General features: G+C 44.7%; 1 protein-coding gene across 1 annotated transcript in view; it reads left to right on the top strand.

Annotated features, from left to right (window-relative positions):
- The first annotated feature begins 158 nt into the window (after positions 1-158).
- The window catches only part of bcl2b (BCL2 apoptosis regulator b), a 28838-nt gene continuing 7245 nt past the window's right edge, over positions 159-21751 (top strand). Inside the window, exon 1 of the mRNA XM_073491554.1 lies at positions 159-1162. Coding sequence (XP_073347655.1) covers positions 614-1162 — 549 coding nt within the window. The 5' untranslated portion in view covers positions 159-613. The remainder of the gene's footprint in view (positions 1163-21751) is intronic.

A 21751-nucleotide genomic window follows, 5' to 3' on the forward strand; every position in this document is an offset into this window, starting at 1 on the left:
CCAAAGGAATTACTTTGCGTAGCTGACGTCAGGAAAATACCTCACCAGCAGAGTGCGGCCAACTGGCTGAGAGCAGGGAGCTGCTGAGGAGGATATGAGGAGCAATCGTGGAGGAGGACTCTCAGTCCGACCTTGTCTGGCTCACAGTCCCGCGCCTGGTTGTGCGTAAACGCTGCTAAAATAGTTGGCGGCGTTTAAAGCCCTTTCAGGCGCGTACAACTTTGGCCCTCATTCATGGTTTTATTCGCACGTCTGGGTGATGTGCACAGGAATAGATCAGCACTACTCCAACCTCTTCCGCATATTGGATTTCTATGCAAAGAGAAGGTCGCCAGCGTCCCTCCAAGGATTCGGGAAATGAAGACTGCTGCTGACACGGACTCAGTGTTTTTTGACTTTTGAGACGTTTTCCGCGCAGTTTTGATAAGGAGCTTTCCTTCAACTCGCGAAGCATTCCGACCCTGTGTGGGATTATCGCTGCATTGCTTATATTCAGATATTCGCCGAGTTTTGGATGAGCCCGTGCTGTGCATTGTACAGCGCGCAAATTCGATCATAATGCATTTAATTTAGGAGAACCTCTGTGTGTACAAAGTGCCAAAATTGAGCCGGAATGGCGAACGAGTGTAATCGCAACATTGTGGAAAAGTATATCTGCCATAAACTCTCCAAGCAGGGCTACGTGTGGGGGTTTGAGGATGTCCGGGATGAAGATGCTGCTAATAATGGGTCAATAGTTGCCCCTCCGCCGACTTTGGTGCGCCGGTGCCGTGAGGCCAGCACCGGGCCCGACAGCGAGAGCATCCCCCACCTCCACAAACGGCTCCCCGAGTCCGACCCGCACGCCGCCTACCACAGAGTCCTGCGGGAGGCTGGAGACGAACTTGAAAGACTGTACCAGCCGGACTTCACGGAGATGTCTCGGCAGCTGTATCTCACCTCCACCACGGCGCAGAGGAGGTTCGCCGAGGTGATAGACGAACTGTTCCGGGACGGCGTGAACTGGGGCCGGATTATCGCTTTCTTCGAGTTCGGGGGCACGGTGTGCGTGGAGTGCGTGTCGAAGGAGGACATGACACCGCAGGTGGACAACATCGCGGAGTGGATGACGGAGTATTTAAATGGACCTCTGAACAGCTGGATACAGGATAACGGGGGATGGGTAGGTCTCATTCCGTCTAGTTGAGCGCTTTGCAGCTGTGTGCCACGGGGGCGCAAAAGTCCCCTTTTGCTCTGGTTGAAGATGTCTTAATCAATAGATTCAGTCAGTGTGAACATGTTTGACGGAGATCAAAACCTTCAATCTGACACGAGTTAACAGATAAAATCGAAACCGCAGCTGTAGTCGATCATTAATTTCATTAAATTCTCCAGATGCACCCATTACGCACGACAGCGCCAAGGCTCGAGATGGACGGTCTCACTTATGAGCCGCTCTGATTGGCTGTTCGCGGTGGCTGTTAAACTTGCTTGACCAATCAGACAGCGTGCTGTGTCACACCTCCCGACGCTCTAGATAAATGCCGCCCTGTCAACTGCAGAGCCAGTGGTGTCCACGCTGCTGTCATGGAGAGGAGAGGAGGGGACAGAGGGAATTAAAGTTTTAAGAAAGCAGTATTTAATGCGTAATACAACAACAAAAAAACGTCACCATCTACCTGTAGACAAAGGTTTATGCAGCAGAGTGCTCAGGTGCTGCTGTGGTGTGATGCATTAACAGGAGGAAGGAGGCCAGACACACGTCACCAAACTGGAAACTATTGAAATAATGTGTCCAGGCCTCTGGGCACGGCTGGACAGGGCATCAGCACATATAAATGACACGTAAACCTTCAGGTAGTAATAAGGAGAGGCATCCACACTCTGCCTTTACCTGCACACACACACACACACACACACACACACACACACACACACACACACACACACACACACACACACACTCATTCACAGAGAAATTAAATGAAAGTTAAAACAGTGCAATATCATATCTATTTGTGCAACAATTCTCCTTTTCTGCACAGCCGCCTCCTCAACATCTATTCCAACCAATCTGCCACGAATTAGCCTCTAATTAGCAGAATTGCCCTTAATGAGAGCATAACATTTGTGTTGCTGTGTTATCGTAGCCGGAAGGTATAAGAATTGGGTGTTGGTGGTGGTGGTGGTGGTGGTGGTGGGGGTCATCAATGATTCATATCGAACATTTCATCTCAAAGGGAAGGACCGTTTAACATTCCCCTTGAGTCTGCCTTGCCCCTGGAGGTGGCAGGTTGTGCCACATATCAAAGGCAGGCAACAGAGGGAGGGCCCTCCAGGAACAGAGCGCGCTAATCCACAGCCACCGTGTTTAACATACAGTCCTCTGTGCATCGAGGTTGGAACCCTTTTGTCTGCTTCTTCTTTAGACCTGTGCCTTGAAGCCGGCGCAGGCTGGGCTGCTCGAAGGTCTCCTGAGCCTGTGCCCACTGTACAATAATGTAGGTCATCATAGTCTGTGTTTTCCAGCTGGGCGGAGATGGCTGTGTCTCTGCTGCTCTGCATCCACTTTAGAGGGAGAGAACAGTCTTTTAATCCAAAGGATTATTCAGGATTATTTGAAAGCGTATGTTTCCACTTTGGGGTCATTTTAGTGGATTTCTGCTCTCAGCGCTGAGGGGACCATATGCAAGTTATTGAAGCTCAAACTAGGCTCTCTAAAACAATTTTAATACAGTATTTATTAACATTAGCTCATGGAAGTTTATGCCTTGAGTGTTTTGAGCTTCAGTAAAGACAGAGAGGAGTCTAACTGACTGTGTTGATTCAAACAGGCTAACCATTTGAATGCCCTTCAGGTGGGGAATTTCCTGAGCTGTGTGTTTGTGTTTCAGTTATTACCTGAAATATAATAACCGACACTGTAGACACAGCGTTTTGTCTACGCTCTATGCAGCATTTGTGAAATCCAGCTTCTCCTTTTTGTATTGACTTGTTGCCAAGTGTTTGCAATATGCAAAATTCACTGTATCATTCAGGTTTCCCACATTGTTAAACCTAAAGAAGCTCTCTATATATAACTGACGGGGGTGTTTCTTGTATAGCCAGTAAAAGTTTGTTGTTTTTGTACTGATTTCTTCCTGAATTATGCATCCACACCCCTGGTTGCTGAGAATATCTTATCAGACATTCAGACATTTCCGCCTGAGTGGTCTCAGGGCTGTAGCCAAGCCAAGATTTTAGAGATACTGAGATCATGAGTGTCTCCCCCCAGTGCACCCACTCCAGGAGTCAAATTCTGGACTGGAAACAGTGAATCCTTTTTCTTTTTTTTTGGTCATTTATTGAGTCTAAAGATACTGGAATCATGGAATAAATACCCCCCCAGTTAGCAATGCAGCTAGGAGTCCAGACTGGGAGTTTGGAGAACCGGGGTGCTGAAGCACAGCAGCTTCAGACCAGGACAAGTCGGGGCTAGCTGGTTAGCATGCTAATTTCAGTATATAGCTTCGCAACACACTACATAGACGTCAGAACTGTTATTCACATTCTGTTGATAATTTAAACTTTTGAATGTTTTCAAAAAACAGTTTTTACCATATGTCAAAGACATCAATAGACTGTGTTGCAGAGAAATCTACTGAAGTTAGCTACTTTGTACCTCAGGAGTTGATAGTCCGATAGTAAACAACACCTACGCTCCCCGGGCTTCCAGCTCCCAGTCCAGGCAGAGTCAGCGAATAGCAGCACTACCTGCACGGCTAATTGAGCTAATTAGCTATCGGCAGCTACAGTTAGCATCAGTTAGCGGTTACTCTGGTGATATGCTGCCCCCTATTCACTTGGATTATGACTTCAACGCGTAGGAGAGTCTTACATATTGCACCTTTAATTTCATCCGCCATCATTGAGGTGTCTCGGAGAAAATGGGATAAAACACGTTTCAATCACTGCAGCACTGTGAGGGTACAAACTATAACAATGAACACATTGAATAAACACAGTTATATGTGTGTTTTGACAGGTTGTGTTTATGGTCACTTACACTGTCCATTGTGTTATTGTATGAGCAAGAGGTGAGTCTTGTGTTTTTAAACAAAGGTGGGGGCTAATCAACCTCTTACTGACATTTTGACATGTGAGAGTGGTGTGGAAACAGCTTTTCTATCAGCCACCCTCTGTTTCCTGTTGTTTTTGAGACAATTTGGGCCTAAAATAGGAGTGCCCACTAATCGTTGTTGAGTCTAAGCATCACCGGTGAGTCAAATATTCTTTCGGTTAAACAAAACTATCTGCCCTTTAGAAATAACAAAGCCGTTACTGTATTTGCAAAACCCAGCTGAGGGTGAAACGGCTGCCATCCTGTACTGATTGCTTCCCACACTCCGGGATGTAAAACACTGTCCTCTCATTGTCCTCAACAAACTGTATGAATTCCTCCTTTGTGGAGGCTGAGATTGCACTCATCAGGGGACGATTGCATTTCGGCGGCAGCCTCACCCACACACGGTGCACCTGTGTTTATTTACACGCCCCTGCAGTAAATACCAAGTGATTGAACAAAGTGGCAGACGCCGTTCGACTTCTGAAATTACATGCTTGACCTCAGACATTTGACTGACTGAGGGGGCGGCACCGAGCGAAATGCCAAAATGAAAACAGCGGTTTCACAACTTTGGAAGGGCGACTGAGAACAGTTTCAGATATGATGTTGAGAAATGACTTTCTTTAGTCGAAAGTGTAATATGTCACAGGATTAATCCTATCAGCTTTGGTAATCCCTTTACTCTTCCTGTCGGGCCACCACGAGGTTGGCTTCATGATCTCATGACTTTTCATCGAGCATCGTCATAATTTGTCCAATACTTTGGTTACCTTGCAAAGTAGTTAAACTTGCGGGATCACATGATCGCGTGGCCGACCCACAGTGGTTAGGACCAGTCAGCCTCCTGTAAGGAACTACTGGCAGCTATGGGCGCGGTTACATTGTGAGGACCAATGAGAGCAGAGACTTTTCATTAGATACCAGTGGCGGTTCCTAAAGAAATAAAAAGAACGGCACTGAAGGTTTTTCTTGATGAAAAACATGTTTTCAGTCTTTTGTCGACTGGCTTGATTCACCTACTCCGTTGCTAGCGCTCTCCTACTACTTCATATGTATGCTCACACTCTACACCAGATGACAAACGTGGTGAACATACCTGCTGTTAGCATGCCATGCAGACATGAGCATTTAGCTCTGTGCAGACTCACAGAGCGGCTAGCACGGTTGTGTCGTCTTTTCATAGACGAGAAGAAGGAGTTGAAAGCCTTTTTTTTAAGTCTCAAACAGCAGGATCATGTGTCTGAGGAATGCTGCTAGCCAGGTGGCCTATTTCTCTGTCTATTACAGGTGTGTGTCTATTTGAAAGGAAAACAATGTAAGTTGGCTTGGGTTGGGTCCATCCTGTGGGGGATTCCCTGAGCACAATCTGCTCGTCCACGGGTGGGACCTGCATGTTACTACGGTATTTGCGGGCATCTGGCTGCGCCCCTCTCCTCCCTTGTTGAGGCTGAGTGGATCTGGGACAGCGCGGGGGAAGTCATTAATCTCCATATAGGTGACATGTCTGCCGAGTAGAGGAGGGAGGGAAAAAAAACCCAAGCAAACTCACTCACAAAGGAGGCACATGCAGCTAAAAAAAATCTCTCACTTACAAACAATTTGTGTCTTCAAGATGCAAATTTGATCCGTTAAACACCAGGCAACACTATCTGCGGCTACGTTCAGGAGGTGCTCGTGGGTTTCCTCATGAACTGTTTTCCCAACAGAAAGAAGTCTGCATTTTCAGTGAAAGGAAAGCTCCGCGTGAGGAATGACCATCCGTCCTGAGACAGAAATCCTCTCTTTCCACTCTGCGTGCTGCCACAGTTTCATTTTTTTCATCTGTTAATTCGTGGCTGTTAATCACACAGAATCAGTTTGCGAGACGAACTCCACTCTATTATTTCCAGCAATCAGACAGAGGAACAAACGATTACTCATGCAAATAGCATGTAGGGTGTTTCCCTCCCACCCCTTCATTTCAAAACAGAGAAACAGAAACATAATTTCACTGCGTCTGACAATGTTATCTCCTCATGTGGACTCTCAGCTCTGTAATGGAGACTGCACACCACAAAAGAGCAGCCCAGCGTGGCGAGAAGCAGCCAAGATATTCCCCCTGTACTGTACCCCTTTTGCTGCGCAGGCCTCGGTCGCTCACCATCTGCCGCTGCTGTGTTTACATCCATCAGCCCGGCAACTGTAATCTCAGAAACATTTCCTGCAGACGCAGGCAGCTCTGGATCGGTCTGACATGAATACTTTCTTTCACGAGCAGGCCCGAGAGATCTCGAAGTCTTGCTGCTAACTGGGTCTCTTAGATGCTCCGAGCAGAAAGACCTTTGTTCCAGATATTCAGTCCTGCGTGTGGAAAGCACATTTACCGTGCCTTGACAGTTTGGGTGATGCAGTTTGAGTGACTAAGAGACCGATTTGGTCAGTTTTCATGCTGAGATCACCTACATCTGAATGTGTTCACAAAGGAAAATTGTAGATTTTTAGTCCTTTTTGTGTCAATTTCCTCCAAAAAACACATCACCCCCAGAGCCTTTCAATACATAGAACAACAAACATAAGGTTTTCTTGCAGCTGGATATGATGCAATGAATAATTTAGCTATTTACTCGAAATTTGAGCTGCAGTCCTTTTATTTTCTGACAATAAAATCAAGTTGTTCCTCAAACTGTAGACACGCTGTCAGTCTTAATTACAGAAAAGGCTGCTATCGTGAAGACAGAGTAACACTCGCTGAAGCTAAATTCACCCAAACAAAGGATATCTACCATACTGTTGACTAGATCGTGAGGTCAGACATTCAGTTCGATCTCTTTCCAGCTTGACATGACACTCCTTGCTTTTTATGTCGTGTGTACTCCATTCTTTACCATTCCACACATGCCGAGCATTTCTCCGACACGACGTAAACATGCACCTTTGTTGTACTTGGAAATCACGCTAGCAGCACACAGTTGTGTTACCGTTTCTACGACATCATTCTGGTGCTTTGTGAGTGTTGTGTCTATTTCCACGACCTCACCTCTCCCCCTGAGACCCTCCACCCCGTCCTGTGAGCTTATTTCTGGGCCTCCTCAGGAGAGCCGGAGGAATGTCTGCTGGGGAGCAGCGACTGTAAATAAATAATGGAGACGACCTGGGTGTTTCTTTCCTGAGCGGCCGGTGAGGGGTGTGAGTGATTTTATCAGTGGATAATCATGACATGCGTGTGTCTGCGGTTTTTGCTTGTTTATTTTGTGCCTCGTGTGTACGCCTCTGGGGCCATGTGAGCCTACAGATTGTGAATCCAGCCATATGATTGTGTTTCCTTTTATTATTTTGCTCCAGTCGGTAATCACCTCAACCTGCTGTTTTCCTGTTTCATGAGGGACACGTGCCTGAGCTGTTTAAAAGCACTGCTTTCCCAGTCAGCACACACACTGATGAATAATATATGGAGCAGATAAACTCGGACACTAAATGGATGTCCCTCAAGTAGAACCCCAAAGGCTGTCTGCGCTCCAGTCGAGAAATTACCTCTTCTTCATCCTCTTTCTCCCTCCTGTCTGTCACTTACCCCACCGCCATAAACATACACTCATCGACACACATCCACGTGCCCCAATCCCTTCACAAACAACACACTAATACCCTGATTCCTGGCTTTTAGTGTCAGGTAACGCTCCACATCCCTGAAAAATGCAGGGACACGTGAGAGGCCTCTAAATATAGACGTGTTGCCGTCACTGCTCCCGTGTGGTCCTTTAATTGTCATGTTACACATAAATCCCTGCCCTGTTTGCTTCCGTGCTACGCTCACATCACAAACCCGCCGCCAATCTGCATGAAAAAAAAAAGTCCTAATGAACCATTCGAGACGGCAGATGAAAAGGGTTTTCCACCTTTCCTGTCATGGTGGGAACTGGATAATGAGAAGCCTACCGAGACACTAGTTGACTTTGCCACTGGGCACACCCTTGCAAGCTGCGCAGCATATCAATATAGGGCAAGGTTAAACGGTTCCTCCCATTGTCTAGCTACCGTAGATATTTTTGGGACAAACCCCCAAAAGGGTTATAAAAGAGATTTGATATTCTCAATTAATTTCGAGAGCAACAATAGCCGCTGCTGTTTGAAATGCAGCTGGGAGTGTCTCGTAAATGACTTTCTCATTCGCAGACTGAGCCTGTTGCATGCATAGGACAACCTAAATAGTTGTTAAAGGGTCAGTTCGCCCAAAATCACAGACACAGGATTTTCCTCTGGGAGCTATTTCCTCCCAATATAAAATGTAAACACAGGCGTTTGGGGAATTACCACAGTATCCGCTACATTGTTTCTGGGAAGCCTTTCAAGAGTTTTATTTTCATGATGATGATAAATACATTATCATTCACCTCCACTGTATTGTTGTAGTGGCAGAACACTGAGCAGAAAAGATTGTAAAGCAGTAATTACCAATGTTTTGGCTGCTTGGGGGCAATCACAGAGAACACTGGAATTGGTAGCTTTCCCTGTTCTGCCATTGAAAGAGCCACCTCTTTAACACTCTGTAACAGTGATTACTCTTGGAATATCGAGCTATTTAACGCTCATTTTAACAAGAAATTAATGCTTACAGCAGCTTTAACTTGCGTCAATTACGTAATGTAACCCAAACCATCATCTTGTGCTACCGTTTCACAACACTAACCATGTGTTGGAAACGCTTTCTGGTACCTTGTGTGTCAAAACGTCATCAATGACGTCCTGACATAGACATATCTCCTGTTGTCTTTTGGCTAATAACACACTTAGCAGTCGCAGAGCAACATCAGCATTCATTTTGACATCATGAATTTTAAGTTCAACACTCCCTTTTGCTTTTGGTTCTGTTTTGGTCTCCACCAACACCTGGGGGAAATATCTCTCTCTTTAGCTGCTAAACGCTACACTGTTCACCAGCTAGTCATTGATATTGTCTGCTCGGCAGGTAGCATACAGTGATGAGGTGGAACCAAAACAATATAGTTGCAGGTTCTTACATCAAAACAATGAGCCAAAAGTAGCTAAAATGCCCCTTAGAGCTAAAGGGAAACTGCAGTCGGGGGATATTTCATCAAGCGTTAATAAAAATATGGACTGTTGCAGTTTTCTGAAATGGAACCATGTGCACAGCTAAATACCACCAGGACTAAATTAAAAAATATGTTTTCGTGATTTGTGTGAACTGACCCTTTAGGGCCTGTAGAGTTTATATATACACACAGAGGCAGGCAAACACAGAAGCGGATGTACTGGTGCAAATCAGTTATTTGCTTTCCACGAAATGGCTGTGTACACACTCACGCGCATCTGCATACACACATGTACTGTGGCACATCAGCATGTACACACAGAAGCGGATGTGGGAGTGTGAATCAATAATGCTGTGTTGTCACAGGGTGACATGTGAGCCATGGCAGGGAGCAGATGGCCCCGGGGTGCCTAGCTTCCTGTTAGCCATGCCATTCAGCCTCAACACACACACACACACATACGACTACCATCTCCGCTGGGATTTCCCGGTGCAACTAGCCACAGCACTGGCCATTAACAAACAGCATGCCATTATTGGCTCGTCTCTGAAATGCTGAGTACATGCCCTCCCAAAAAAAATGACAACAGCCAGATAATGGTAAATAGATTTCGGTGCCTCGTCCACAGAGGTCTGGGGTAAATAATTCTCTGGACCCCCTCCCCAATGTGATTTTTTGCCAGCAGAGCACATAGCCCCTAGGAAATCTGATCTGTTCCAGTGGACGCTGAGTGAGGTCAGCCGCTGCTCGGATATCACTTCGACTATGTTGTATTGATTGAGCATTTCCGATGGTTTGTGTTGGTATCTCTGAGCAAAGACTCAATTAACGCAGTGAACCTGTGGCTGTGAATGTCAGATTGTATATGAGGGTGATTCATCCAAATTGATGCTGTAGGAGAGAGAGTCTCTGTGGAAAGACCTTGGCGAGATGTTTTAGCACTTTTATGCTGACGGCTTTCAAGCGGTGTGTGTGTGTGTGTGGGTGTGTGCGTGTGCCCTGACTCCTGGTAAGACAGCACCACCCTGCTGGCAGTCACCTTTGATGCCGACTGATTAGGTTTGAAGTGCAGAGAAAACTATACGCCCCTGATGTTTGGAAGATAAAAGCTTAGCCGAGGGAACGTTGCTGCTACGTATTGTTTCAGGGCAGCGAACGGCGCTCACGAAACTCCTCGCCATTCTGAACTCTTGATGTTCGCCCATGCCAACAACCAAATCTTGTCAGCATGCTGCGATGCACAGACATTTTGTCGCTGTCACAGATAACCCCTGTTGTTTTCAGAGGACTACCACTGCATGCTGCTTCTGACAGGGATATCTTGCCGGCAGAGGCGTAACCCAGTACTGCCACGGCGTTATATTACATCAATTTCACTGGGTCGACTCTGATGGTTTGCTGCCTTTAATTGGTTGTTGGGCTGTCATTACAACTTCAAATAGTGACAGATACTTCAAAGACGGCAGGGAGAGTAGAAACAAGGAGAACTGACAGTGATTCCTTTTCTTCTTAGGTATTTTGTTGAGCATTTTTTGGTATTTTTTGACAATGCAGTTATGATTTTTTTGCAGGATGCAGTCATCTCAGAGCAAATCTTTTATGATGCCTGGATTCAGTTATGTCAGGCGCCATTTTTCTTTATAGAGGAGCATTAACTGTGACATGTCTAGACGAGTCTAATGTCGGCAAATTTAACCACCAGAAGTTTAATTAACTTTGCAAATTGACCTATAAAGTGCTTCATTTATCTTTCACATTCTGTGGTGAGAAAAAAAGAAGAAAGAGGCCATAAGTGTGTATTTTCTCTCGTTTAATCAACAGAATTAAACCATACATTGTAAAAAAAAGAGATCTTTGATTGTGCCTGCCAAATTATCAGCTAGCTTTACGAACTCATTTTCTGATACCAACCAATCTATCACGGCAGGCACTCAGACCCATCGACCTTCAACGTCTCCAGATTTGAATTAATGGTAATCCACATTCCTGCACTGCAGGGAGGACAGGGGGTTAAAAAATATTCCTGGATGAAATGACTGGACTTCACAAGGTGTCTTTGATCAAGAGGTGAGGCTAACAGGGAGAGATGGAAAGGCACGCAAGCAGAGGAGGCCTATAAAGCCAGAAACAGGCAGTCCAGTCCTTCTTTACTGCCAAATGTGCTGCAGCCAGGTCGAGACTGCTGGAGTAATTGCTGGAAAAAAAATGTATGGATGGCTGGCAAAATACGATCAGGCCACCAGGGCTGAGGCCAAACGGAGCTAGTAGAGCAAATGGCTTTGATTTCTTTGAGTTGGAGAAGTAGGAGTAGATTTGCTCACTCCATAGAAATTTATAGAGCAAACTTGGATAAAGTTGCCTGTTAAAGTCATCTGACTCAACAATCATCTGATTCTCAGCTGATCCATCTGCTGACTTAGAAAACAGAGGAATGTACTCGTGAAAACATCCACATGGGCATTACGTAGCACAAAATAAAAATAAAAGACACATTTTTAACAGCTGCAGCTCAATATACAGTATTAAAATCCCCCTCCAGTAAAAAATGTGTTTTTCTTCTTGTTCCTACAGTTGAATGTTTGAGCTTCACTGTATACAATGATGTATGTGCAGAGTTCGACACTAGAAGGTTGTTTCCACATTAATCTACTGTCTACCTAAGTGTTAATTTTTTCTGTGCTCACTTAAAATCTGATTTTAAGAGGCGGCCCTACGAGCATGATTTGTGACATCACAAATAGTTTGGAAGCCAATCCTGGTCCAATATTTGTATATTATATAGGTGCAATTTAAAGGATTGTAATGCCACAATTATACTTTTGTTCTGCAAAAACCATGTCAGGCACACATTGGAGAATTTTAAGCTATGGCCAGAGTTTAAAATATTCAAAAAATGAACCAACATTATCAACACAATGTAAAGAAACAACATTATTGATGTGCTACATGCTAGTTAGCCAACCCTGGCCCGTCATGTCTCGTACTCGTATCTTGTATACCCCTTTGTACCTCAAGAGGTGATTGTTTGATACCCCCTAGTTGATACCCCACCTGCTGTGTCTTCTCGTCCTCAAAGTCATAGCTGCTGTAAATCGCCTCCTTACTGTATCCCTTGTCTTCAAACCAACCTACACCGGTCTCAGAGGCTGTGTTCAGTCCAAGTCTGGTCCCCAATACCACACATGATTCTTGCCGATGTCGGCGCGAGTTACCTAGAAAAGATGTAGTATGGGGAATGTTTGCTAACTGGGAACACGTTGGCGAGACGTCTGCAAGTGGGAAGATGTCTCTCAGTCGGCAAATGCTCTCCGTACTACTTCTTTCCAACGTTACTTCCCTTCATCAGACCAACGTCTGCTAAACGTATATGTGCTATCTTGGATGTTAAGTTGTGCTCACTGTTAGGCGGCTGAACCCAATTGAGCTGAGCCCTGATGCCCGAATATTACTCCCCCTGTGACTCGAGGACATGATCCAGGCAGACTCCCGTTAGCTAAAGCGGAGAGTATGCAGTGCTGCCCCTTATAGTTGTATAGAAATACCTTCAAATTCTGGCAATTTCTTACAAATTACAGCTTTTATACATGAACGGAGAGGATCTTTATATTCTGAGGCAGTATATTCTAATATTCACTGCACATCAGCATCAACAGCTCACAACAGGCAGTCAGTGAACGCCACTAATGACATTTTCCATGGATTATTCCAGAGAGAAATGCCAAAATACAAAAAAAAAAACCCTCCTCTATTATGAAACTGACATGTGCCTTATTAGCTTTCTGCACATTTTCACAGCAGACCTTCAGTGTCACAATAGGCAACTTATTATCATTCATCAGGTAGGCTGTGCTTGTTTTCCTTTGGCCTCAGCACACAGACAGAGAAGGTCACACAGCTCTCAGCGAGTCAACCTGCTCCAGATAGTTCAAACAATCGGTCGTTTTTTAAAGCGCGCTGCTCGACACAGCTCTCTCCAAAAGTCTCATGTGAGTCTCATTGAACTCAGAGGATCAAGGACCAGAAATAGAAGTAGTGTCAACCCAGGCATTTAACTCCTTGATTAGGTTTTAATAACATCCATTTACATCTATAAAAAAAGATTTAATGTAGTTATTATGTTACATAACGCGAGCGTGTGTTGTAGCTGAGTTTCTTGCAGTCCGCTCGGTTATCTCAAGGTTCATTCCTTCTCATATCAGGCCTCTCGAGCGCACACAGTGCAGTTGTTTGTCTCCACACATCAATGCATTCCTCTCATTCCTCTCTCCCCCCGGATGAAAATCAGCTGGTTGCCTGAGAGAGGTCATTGAACTTTTCCCCAGTATTCCAACACTGAGAAGGAGAAAAAAGGAGGAGGAGGAAGAGTCTTCTCAGTGTGAAGAACGTCGGAGTTCATTCGAGGAAGTAAACATAATAACAGGCTGTGGATTTATGCTTAGATTTCTCAGCCGGAAGTTAAATTGCATAAGAATGACTATTGCTTCCCCTTCCCCCCCTCCTCACAGTGACCTCATGTTCCATAGAGAAGTTTTGTCACGCATTTCACAATTTCAGCCCTCATTCTGTTTCCGTTCCCGTATTGAGTTTTGTCCTCCAACACGACACCTTCTTTTTCAAATTCTCTGACGCAAATATGACAGCGGCAGACGGAGGTGGAGGAAGTGTGAACTACCAGTAAAACACTGTGAGAATACTCCATTACAAGTATCCAAAAACCTGCTTATTCAATTAACTTTTCAGCTCAGTTTTGGTTCTTCTCAGGTGAGATGATGTCATATAACCGTGCGTCAATCGGGATTTAACTGTATTTGAACTGAAAATGTGTTGACAGTCGAGCGGTTGTTGGTTCATGTTGTTCACCGTCAATCAAATCTGATCAATCTACACCCACGCAGTCCAGATGAAGCACATTAGCCGAGTTCTTGACGGTTTAAATTATAATAAATTATACATTTGGATTTTTCCTCATTTAATCATGAATATTTAATACTATATAGAGATATTTAAGATTTGACAGAAGGGTTTCAGGGGCTTTAAGTTGATATACAGAAGTATTATTAGCAAAAAGTACTTAGGCAGAATAGCAGTCCCTGTGACTGATAACATTAAAGTTAATAATGGGATTGGTTCCACACAGTAGATTCATAGTTCGGTTTCCTCTGACAACTGCGAAAAATGTATGAATGGTGAAAGAGAGAGACAAATGGTTTGACTTCAAATAACTACTTCCTTAAAACAATCAACACTGACTTTTGCTGTCACACAGGAAATTAACCCTGGTCTGCTGTGTGAAAGTCATGTGTGTGATACACCCAGAAACCTCACTAAACTGCGCCTGTTTCACAATGTTAACATCACATTTATTACATAACCTAAAGCTGCCGTTAGCAATTTATACATTTTCTTAATTAAAATAAGTGTTAAATAGCTCCATATTCAAACAGTAATCACTGTTATAGAGTGTTTGGTCAGTAATTCACAACTTTTTTCCTCCTTAAAGTCATTTTCTGGTATCCCTGCCCACATTATCCAATCAGGACAGAGAACTACATAAAGAGGCGGTCCTGTCTGCCTGTGAACGTGCAGAGCGGGATCCTCGGACAGGAAGTTAGCTAAAATGACAGCAACGCTAACAGCAGCTTTATCTTACGTACGTTTGTGAACAAGCTTCATTCTTACCATGTTTTCAGGTACTGTGTTCTCAGCAAAACGGATACACTTACTGTATGTTGAAGCTAGTTTTAACTACATGACAGTTTGATTGTTTAGTCGCGTTGTTCCCAAATAAGGAGTCGGTTCCCTCCAAAGGTTTCGCTCACGAGATAAATCTAGGGGGTCATCAGATGATTCATGAGAGAGGAAAGAAGAAAAATCAAAGTTTCTGCAACACAAATTTGTGTTAATTGTTTGCACTTCTCTCTTTCTCTTTTAATTTGACTTCTTTAGACCTTTAGCACTTATTGAAGTGAAACCATGTTAAAACATCTCTTTTATAAGCCTATCATACAGTTTTATAAGGTAAAATCTTAAACTGAAAAGTAACTACAGCTGTCAGATAAATGTAGTGTAGAGAAGAGCATAATACATAATACCCTTTGAAATGTGGTGCAGTAGAGAAATATAGTACAAAAACCAAATACTTCAAGTGCCATTAATGTACATAGTTACTTTCCACCACTGGCAGATGTCCCCACTTTGACTTTGTGGAAAATTTTCATTGTGGTTCGGCTCCTCTTCTCTCCACTTCAAAGGTGCTCCTGAGGGAGCTGCACCTCAAGCGGATTATTGTTTTCTCCGACATTATCGGACATCTGAGATCCTCGATCTGCTCGGCCCCGTCCCCGACTGTGGCCTCTCTCATTTACATGGGTACACGGAGGAACACTGCTGAACCTGAAACCTGGCCTGCATGTTCTCCAATCACGTAAACCGCTCCGCTATCTTGTTGCCAAAACCGACAAGCTTTTTTCATTCAGCGGCCGACGTTACAAGACGTCTTCTGTATGAAAGAGGACACCCTGAGAGGCACCTCGCGTGCGTCGAGCTTTGATGTTCTCATACTTTCTCCTTCGCTGACATGTTTTAATTCTCTGTTAGATGAGTTTACGCTCCATTTGTTTGGCGGCGCTTCCTAAAGTACAGGGGGAAACTTGGAATTTCATCAAAGGGAAAAAATCACAACATTCCTGCTCGTTGTGATCATAAACTTGCCCCTTTTGTTGCTTTTTCTTGGAGCTAGGATTTAGGAGTCAGTTAATGGTTCAAAACAAATACAAATCTCTTAGTTACAGTGTCTAACCAACTGTAGCTCTCTCCGCTTGCCGCTCCCCCTCCCTTTCTCCACGGTATTAGTATGACTACATGTTTGGCCTGCCTCTAGTCTTTCCCTAGTTACCCGCACAGAGTCTGTGATTTAACCATACTTGGCTCTACCACAGAGAAGCCATAGTCTCAAAGCAGACAGTGATGTCATACCCGCAGCATCTGGCACAGGAAGTGACTTAACGCTAACCGAACTGTCAAGCTCTTTTACAAAGACGTCCACAATCGCCGCCTCTGTGAAAAGCCCCTTTTTGAACATCATGATTGTGTCATTCTCTTACACTCGGCCGTGAAACAAAAGCACTTTGATTCGAGCTTTAAAAACCACAACAGCAGAAAAAAGCTGAACGCATCGTTTCAAGAAAATCAAAAACCGAGTGACTTCATTTCTTGAGCTGCAGATGGTGTTCCCACACATCCCATTCATTATACAGTAGTCGCCCGGCTCAGATCAGTCGGTCTATTTTCAGCTCCGCTGCATTTGTGGTTGTGTGGTCCCAAGGTCTTAAGGGGTCAGTGGATACGACTTTTTAAGGCTCCAAGCAGCGTGCCGGCGCGTTCACAGGAAATGAGCCTCTCCCTTGGGTTGTGTTTGTCACAGGAGAAGCAACAGGCCACCTGGGAATCTGCTGGTTCCCACGGTCTCTATCAGAGGTTGCTATCTGTACCAATCAGGCAGAGCGGCTCAGTTATGGGGTGGGCTCCCACGCTCCCTTGTTTTTCTGAAGTAAGAGGCAATCCGAAGCTGATTTAAAGCCGATAGAGCAAATGTGAAAGTTTTACCTCGCTGTTTAATCATTAACCCAAACTGTGGAGTGAATGAGCGCTTCGGCGTGTTTTAAATGCCACAGATGCTACTCCAATTTACCAAGTGGCCCTTTACACGAGTGCCCCTGCATTCCTGAGTGCAAAGTTTTGAAACAAAACGACCCGAGAGCAGAAAAAAAGCACCGCAGTGTTTTGACTTTCACGTGCTTACACGGATTGTCGAAGCCACAAACGCGTCACTGGAACAGACGATGTGCCATGCGAGGCTTCTTTGGAGAGAGCACACAGCTATTAGACACCCAAGTGGCAGACATCCTGTCTTTACTGGAAAGCCACTCAAGCCAGGTTTAATGCACTCCAAACACACCAGCCTCCACAAGCGTGGATGATGACTCAGCGGCCCCTTTTATATTCACCCCTCCTGCTCCTGCGCGTCATCACTGGCCTTTTAAACGGGCCGAGCAGCGGTGATGAGGGTTGTTTTATTAGATCGGGCAGCCCTGAACCAGGAGCTCACATGAAGCCTCCGGATATTTATAGCTGCAGTCTTGCCGCTTCTGTCCGGTTCGTGTATTGTCACTTCCTCCTCCGCTGAGGGGCCGGATGGGCTCAGCGCAGACATCCTCAGACGAGACATCCCCTCTTCTATTGTATCTATTTGAGGAAGCCATTGTGCCACATTTTGGGAACCAGGACAGATTTTGATTCAATTGTTGAGGTTGGAATAGGTTTGAAGGTCAAAATCACAGGACTGGCTTCCTTTATAGAAAGACACATATTGACTGAGCTGTCTGATATATTGTGAGAGCAAAGGATTATCTCGGTAGCTCTCCCTTTGCTTTGATGCCCCTTCTGCATGCAGAAGTAACTGATTGTAAATGATACAAGAGTGCAGGAGGAGAGTAAACACAGTCTGAGTCCATCCACTCACCCTCACCTCTCTTGAGCCCGCAAGGTCACCCACTCCTTCATTTCACGTCGGATCAAAGCTGTTCAACACAAATCAATCGGCTCAATAAGAATAAAGAGCCCGCGAGGATCGTGTAACTGCTCAGGCAAGGTTAAGTAAAAAAAAGATCGGGAATGTTTTTCTATTCAAAAATCTCGATGCTGCTGCTGCACAAATTGGGAACGTTTAACTCCAGCGGTTCTCCTCCTCCTCCTCCTCCCGCCGCCTCCTTGATGGGATAAAAACCAAGTGAAGCGTTCCTCATCTCCAAAGAAACCAAAGTCTCATGTGTAGAGTTACAGTCCTCATTTATCTGGCGGGACGGACAATGAGAAATGGAGACAATAAAAACAAAACAAAAGTGTCATGAGGAGTGTGGGTGATTTACTGGCTATCACGTTTCATGTTCCAGTAGAGCAGCCTCACTCCCACGGGAGAGCGTGCTGTTTTGTAAACACACGAATGCTGCTGCCGCTGCTGACGCAAATTTGAATATTTATGAGCCTTTAGGGTAGCATCCAATGTCAATTTTGTTCCTGCCTTTACAGTTGAATCCAAGGAGAGCACACCGCCGAACATATGAAACCTGAGTCTTCAACGACGCCCAAAGTGAAAGCAAATTAAAAAGCTTTCCCGTTTCTTCTGTTTCAAGACTCACTTTCCGTTCCCTTTTAATCAGACGGACTGACGTTACTCCATGCTTACCATGTTGTCCCGCCATTTAAAAGGCTGTTAATCCCTTGAGTGAATTTATAGGATTATTTAAAAGGCCTGACATAAGGAGCTGATGTCATTGTATCAGCTGAAATGTTTTCAGCTTATTTAGCTGTACTCTTTTCATGTCTCCCAATAGCTCTCTGTGCAAACTTTAAAATAATATTTTCCTGATTCATTTAGTAATCATTTGCCTTATATAATGCAGTGAACATACCCATTAAACAAGTTCTCAGAGCCTCGGTTGAAAACCTAAAAATGCTTTGTTTTACGTGACCAACAGTCCAAAACTGAAACCAGAGAAAAGTTGTCCTTTTTAATTTTAAAAAATGTGTCAAAGGGAAAGATTCTTGGAAATATGCTTATCTATATTTGCATTCTGGCAGAAGGTTAGATAAGAAGATCGATAACGCTCTCGTCTCTCCGTCAGCTACGTACAATGTGAGCTAGCTAGCTTGTAGCCGGTTAGTTTTATCTTTACAAAGACTTGAAACGAGCAGGAACAGCTAGCCTGGCTCTGTCCACAGGTAACAAAATCCCCTCCCAGTTCTGCTAAAGTTAACTTATTTACAGTCTATTTTGTTAGCCAAAAAACAAGGTGAAAAAGACAGTTAGCCTAGCCATTTACCAGAGGTTAGCCTATGTGCAGGACCATTTCTTGACCGGAACCAGTAACGTCTCTGCTAGCCTGACAAACAAACAAGATATCACATATGAATCGGTGTGATTTTGTTAGCAGAGGGATGTTGTTACCTTTGGACAGAGCCAGGCTAGCTGTTTCCCCCTGCTTGTAGTCTTTGTGCTAAGCTAAGCTAACCAGCCGCTGGTGGTAGCTTCATATTTAGCCTATAAACATGAGATAAATCTATCCATCTAAACTGTCTTACCTGTTTTTGCATTCTGGCAGAGAGTTAGATAAGAGGATCGATACCACTCACTCGTCTCTCCGTTAGCAAGCTAGCTACAATGTGAGTCCACAGCCAGCAGTCGGTTAGCTTATCTTAGCACAAAGACTGGAAACAGGAGGAAAAGGCTAGCTTGATTATGTCTGAAGGTAACAAAATCACCTCCCACTCCTCTTAAAGCTTGTTCAGTCTGTCTAGTTTAATTAGCCGAGTAGCAGAGGGATGTTGTTACCTTTGGACAGAACCAGGCTAGCTGTTTCCCTCTGTTTCTAGTCTTTGTGCTAAGCTAAGCTAAGCTAAGCTGCTGGTGGTAGCTTTGTATTTAGATTCCTAAAAAATGTAACCATCCCTATTAGAAAATTTTAGCCAAATTATTTCCGGTTGATAGGCTAATCAATATTAGACTGATTATTTGAGCTCTAAGTGTTTGTTTCAAACCCTGGGTGCCACACAGACGTCTGCACAAGCAATCTTGTTTTGTCAGTCCGAGCAGCTCTCTGTCAGTCGGTGAATTTATGGGGCATATTTTCCAGATTTGTACAACCTCCCACCCAGTTTGTCAGCACTTGGCTGTGAGGTTGTTGTTTCCAAGTATTGCAGTATTGTCACAGCGCAGTGAAGGGCTCAGTGCCCTCAACTCCAAGCTGTTTGGCGCTGCTGACACAGGAGGATTCACTGGGTAATGAGTATTGCAACAAACTCCTCCGTCATCTCATTTTTTGCCGGGGCGAGTCGATGGATGACACTCCGGAGACTTGATCGAACCTGACCTTGCTGCCAGACGAGAGCTCGCTGTCTTGACACCTATTGTGTCTGCAGAGTGGTGTTCTGTTTATCTGTGTATGCACTGCAAACAGATCAATCGGAGGACATTAATGCCGTCCTTGCACCTTTTTTTTTTATTTTTATCCCCCATTACTCCCCTCACAGCTCCTGAAATGGGAGTTTTGTTTGACTTTAATTAGCTGAAAGAGGCTCATTATAAAATCAAAGAGGGGCGGCGGCGGCAGCGGCGGCAGCGTATGCAATATTATAAGTATGTTACTATGTGAATGCTTAGGAAATAAACAGAGCAATGGGGAGAGGCTCGGTTCAGAGGTGAATATAGCAGCGAAGCCACAACAGGCACTTTAATTAGAAGTTGAACTTTAACCCACATCCCTTTCTCCCAGCCTCAGTCTGCCCGCAATTACCCACAGAAATGTCCCAAAACAGAGATGACTGCCTAATCATTTTTCTGTTTTGGCACAGCGCTGCTTGGGGTTTTAACAGAGTTAGTCAAGCACACAAGATGACTCATTATCTTCCACACAAGTAGAGGGATCATTCCCAGTAGCAGGGGGATACCCGAAGGAACTGGCAAATGTTTGGTATTTCCTGTTGCCCTTAAGACAGCATAAGACAACAGTCAAAAAAAATATCTCTTTGTGCCCATGAGAAAGACACTGAGCAAAACCCAGAGGTCTAAATCATGTGAAAAACAAACCAGAGGTTGAGGACAGTCTCTCTCCCGCTGGTGGGAAAAGCAAATCATGTGTGAAGCTACCAGCCGGGGTAACCATGACACTCGGGGCAGCGAGTTGCCACCCCCCCGTCTGAGCATGGGATCCTCTCAAGTCCTCGCTGTTCGGTCGGACTCCTTTACACTGTCTCCGAGGGATTAATTGTGTGCAACAAAAAGAAAACGAAGGAAAGGGAGTGTGTAAACCTGGCTAGGCATTTTCCCTTTTGGATTCTTGGCTTCTGTATGGTGGCTGTGACCTTTAACAAGCCATTGATCCAAAAAATGAATACTGTAGAGAACCGCAGCCTGGACTTTATTTCCCAGATGCACACCTGCTGTCGATGGCAGATGGTTTGCTGCGGGGCAATGAGATGACTTTTTGAGGATTATAGAGTCTTTTGTTGATGCGATGAATGCAGATGTTTTGTCCTTTTCCTGTCCCTGTCAACCTTCAGTGTCCTCCTTTGCCAGCTGCTTATTATTATTTTTCTTCAAAGGCTCAGGTTTTTTAATAATGACAGTCAATACAGGAGGAGGAGAAATAGGAGGGGAAGGAAAAAAAATTGTAGGTACCAAGGTTTGTATTTCACACTTACTCACGTGGTTGTGGCAGCACCGTTTGCTAACGTGTGGCTGAAAAAGTTCCCAGAGCTGAAGTGGCGCATGCCTCAGTCTCATGATATCCACCTGACACCCTTCCTCCCTCCTCTATCTCCACTCCCCAGCCCTCCCGTGGGTCAGTCTGGAGTTATTACCGTCCATGTCCTTGTGGGATTCTTTGAAACATCCATCACTGCTGTTATGAACCTCTTACCGTAATTGGCCCTCTTTTGTTTCAGACTTAAATAGATGATAATCTATGCCGACTGTCTGGGGCGTATTGAGGACATGCATCATGAGTTTGCCATTTAGTCGAGCCTTGCTAGCGGTCAGTCACATGCACTCGCTGCTGGACTTGGTGGCAGATTTGTGTTG

This window comes from Pagrus major, chromosome 21, assembly GCF_040436345.1.
Source record: "Pagrus major chromosome 21, Pma_NU_1.0".
Lineage (NCBI taxonomy): Eukaryota > Metazoa > Chordata > Actinopteri > Spariformes > Sparidae > Pagrus > Pagrus major.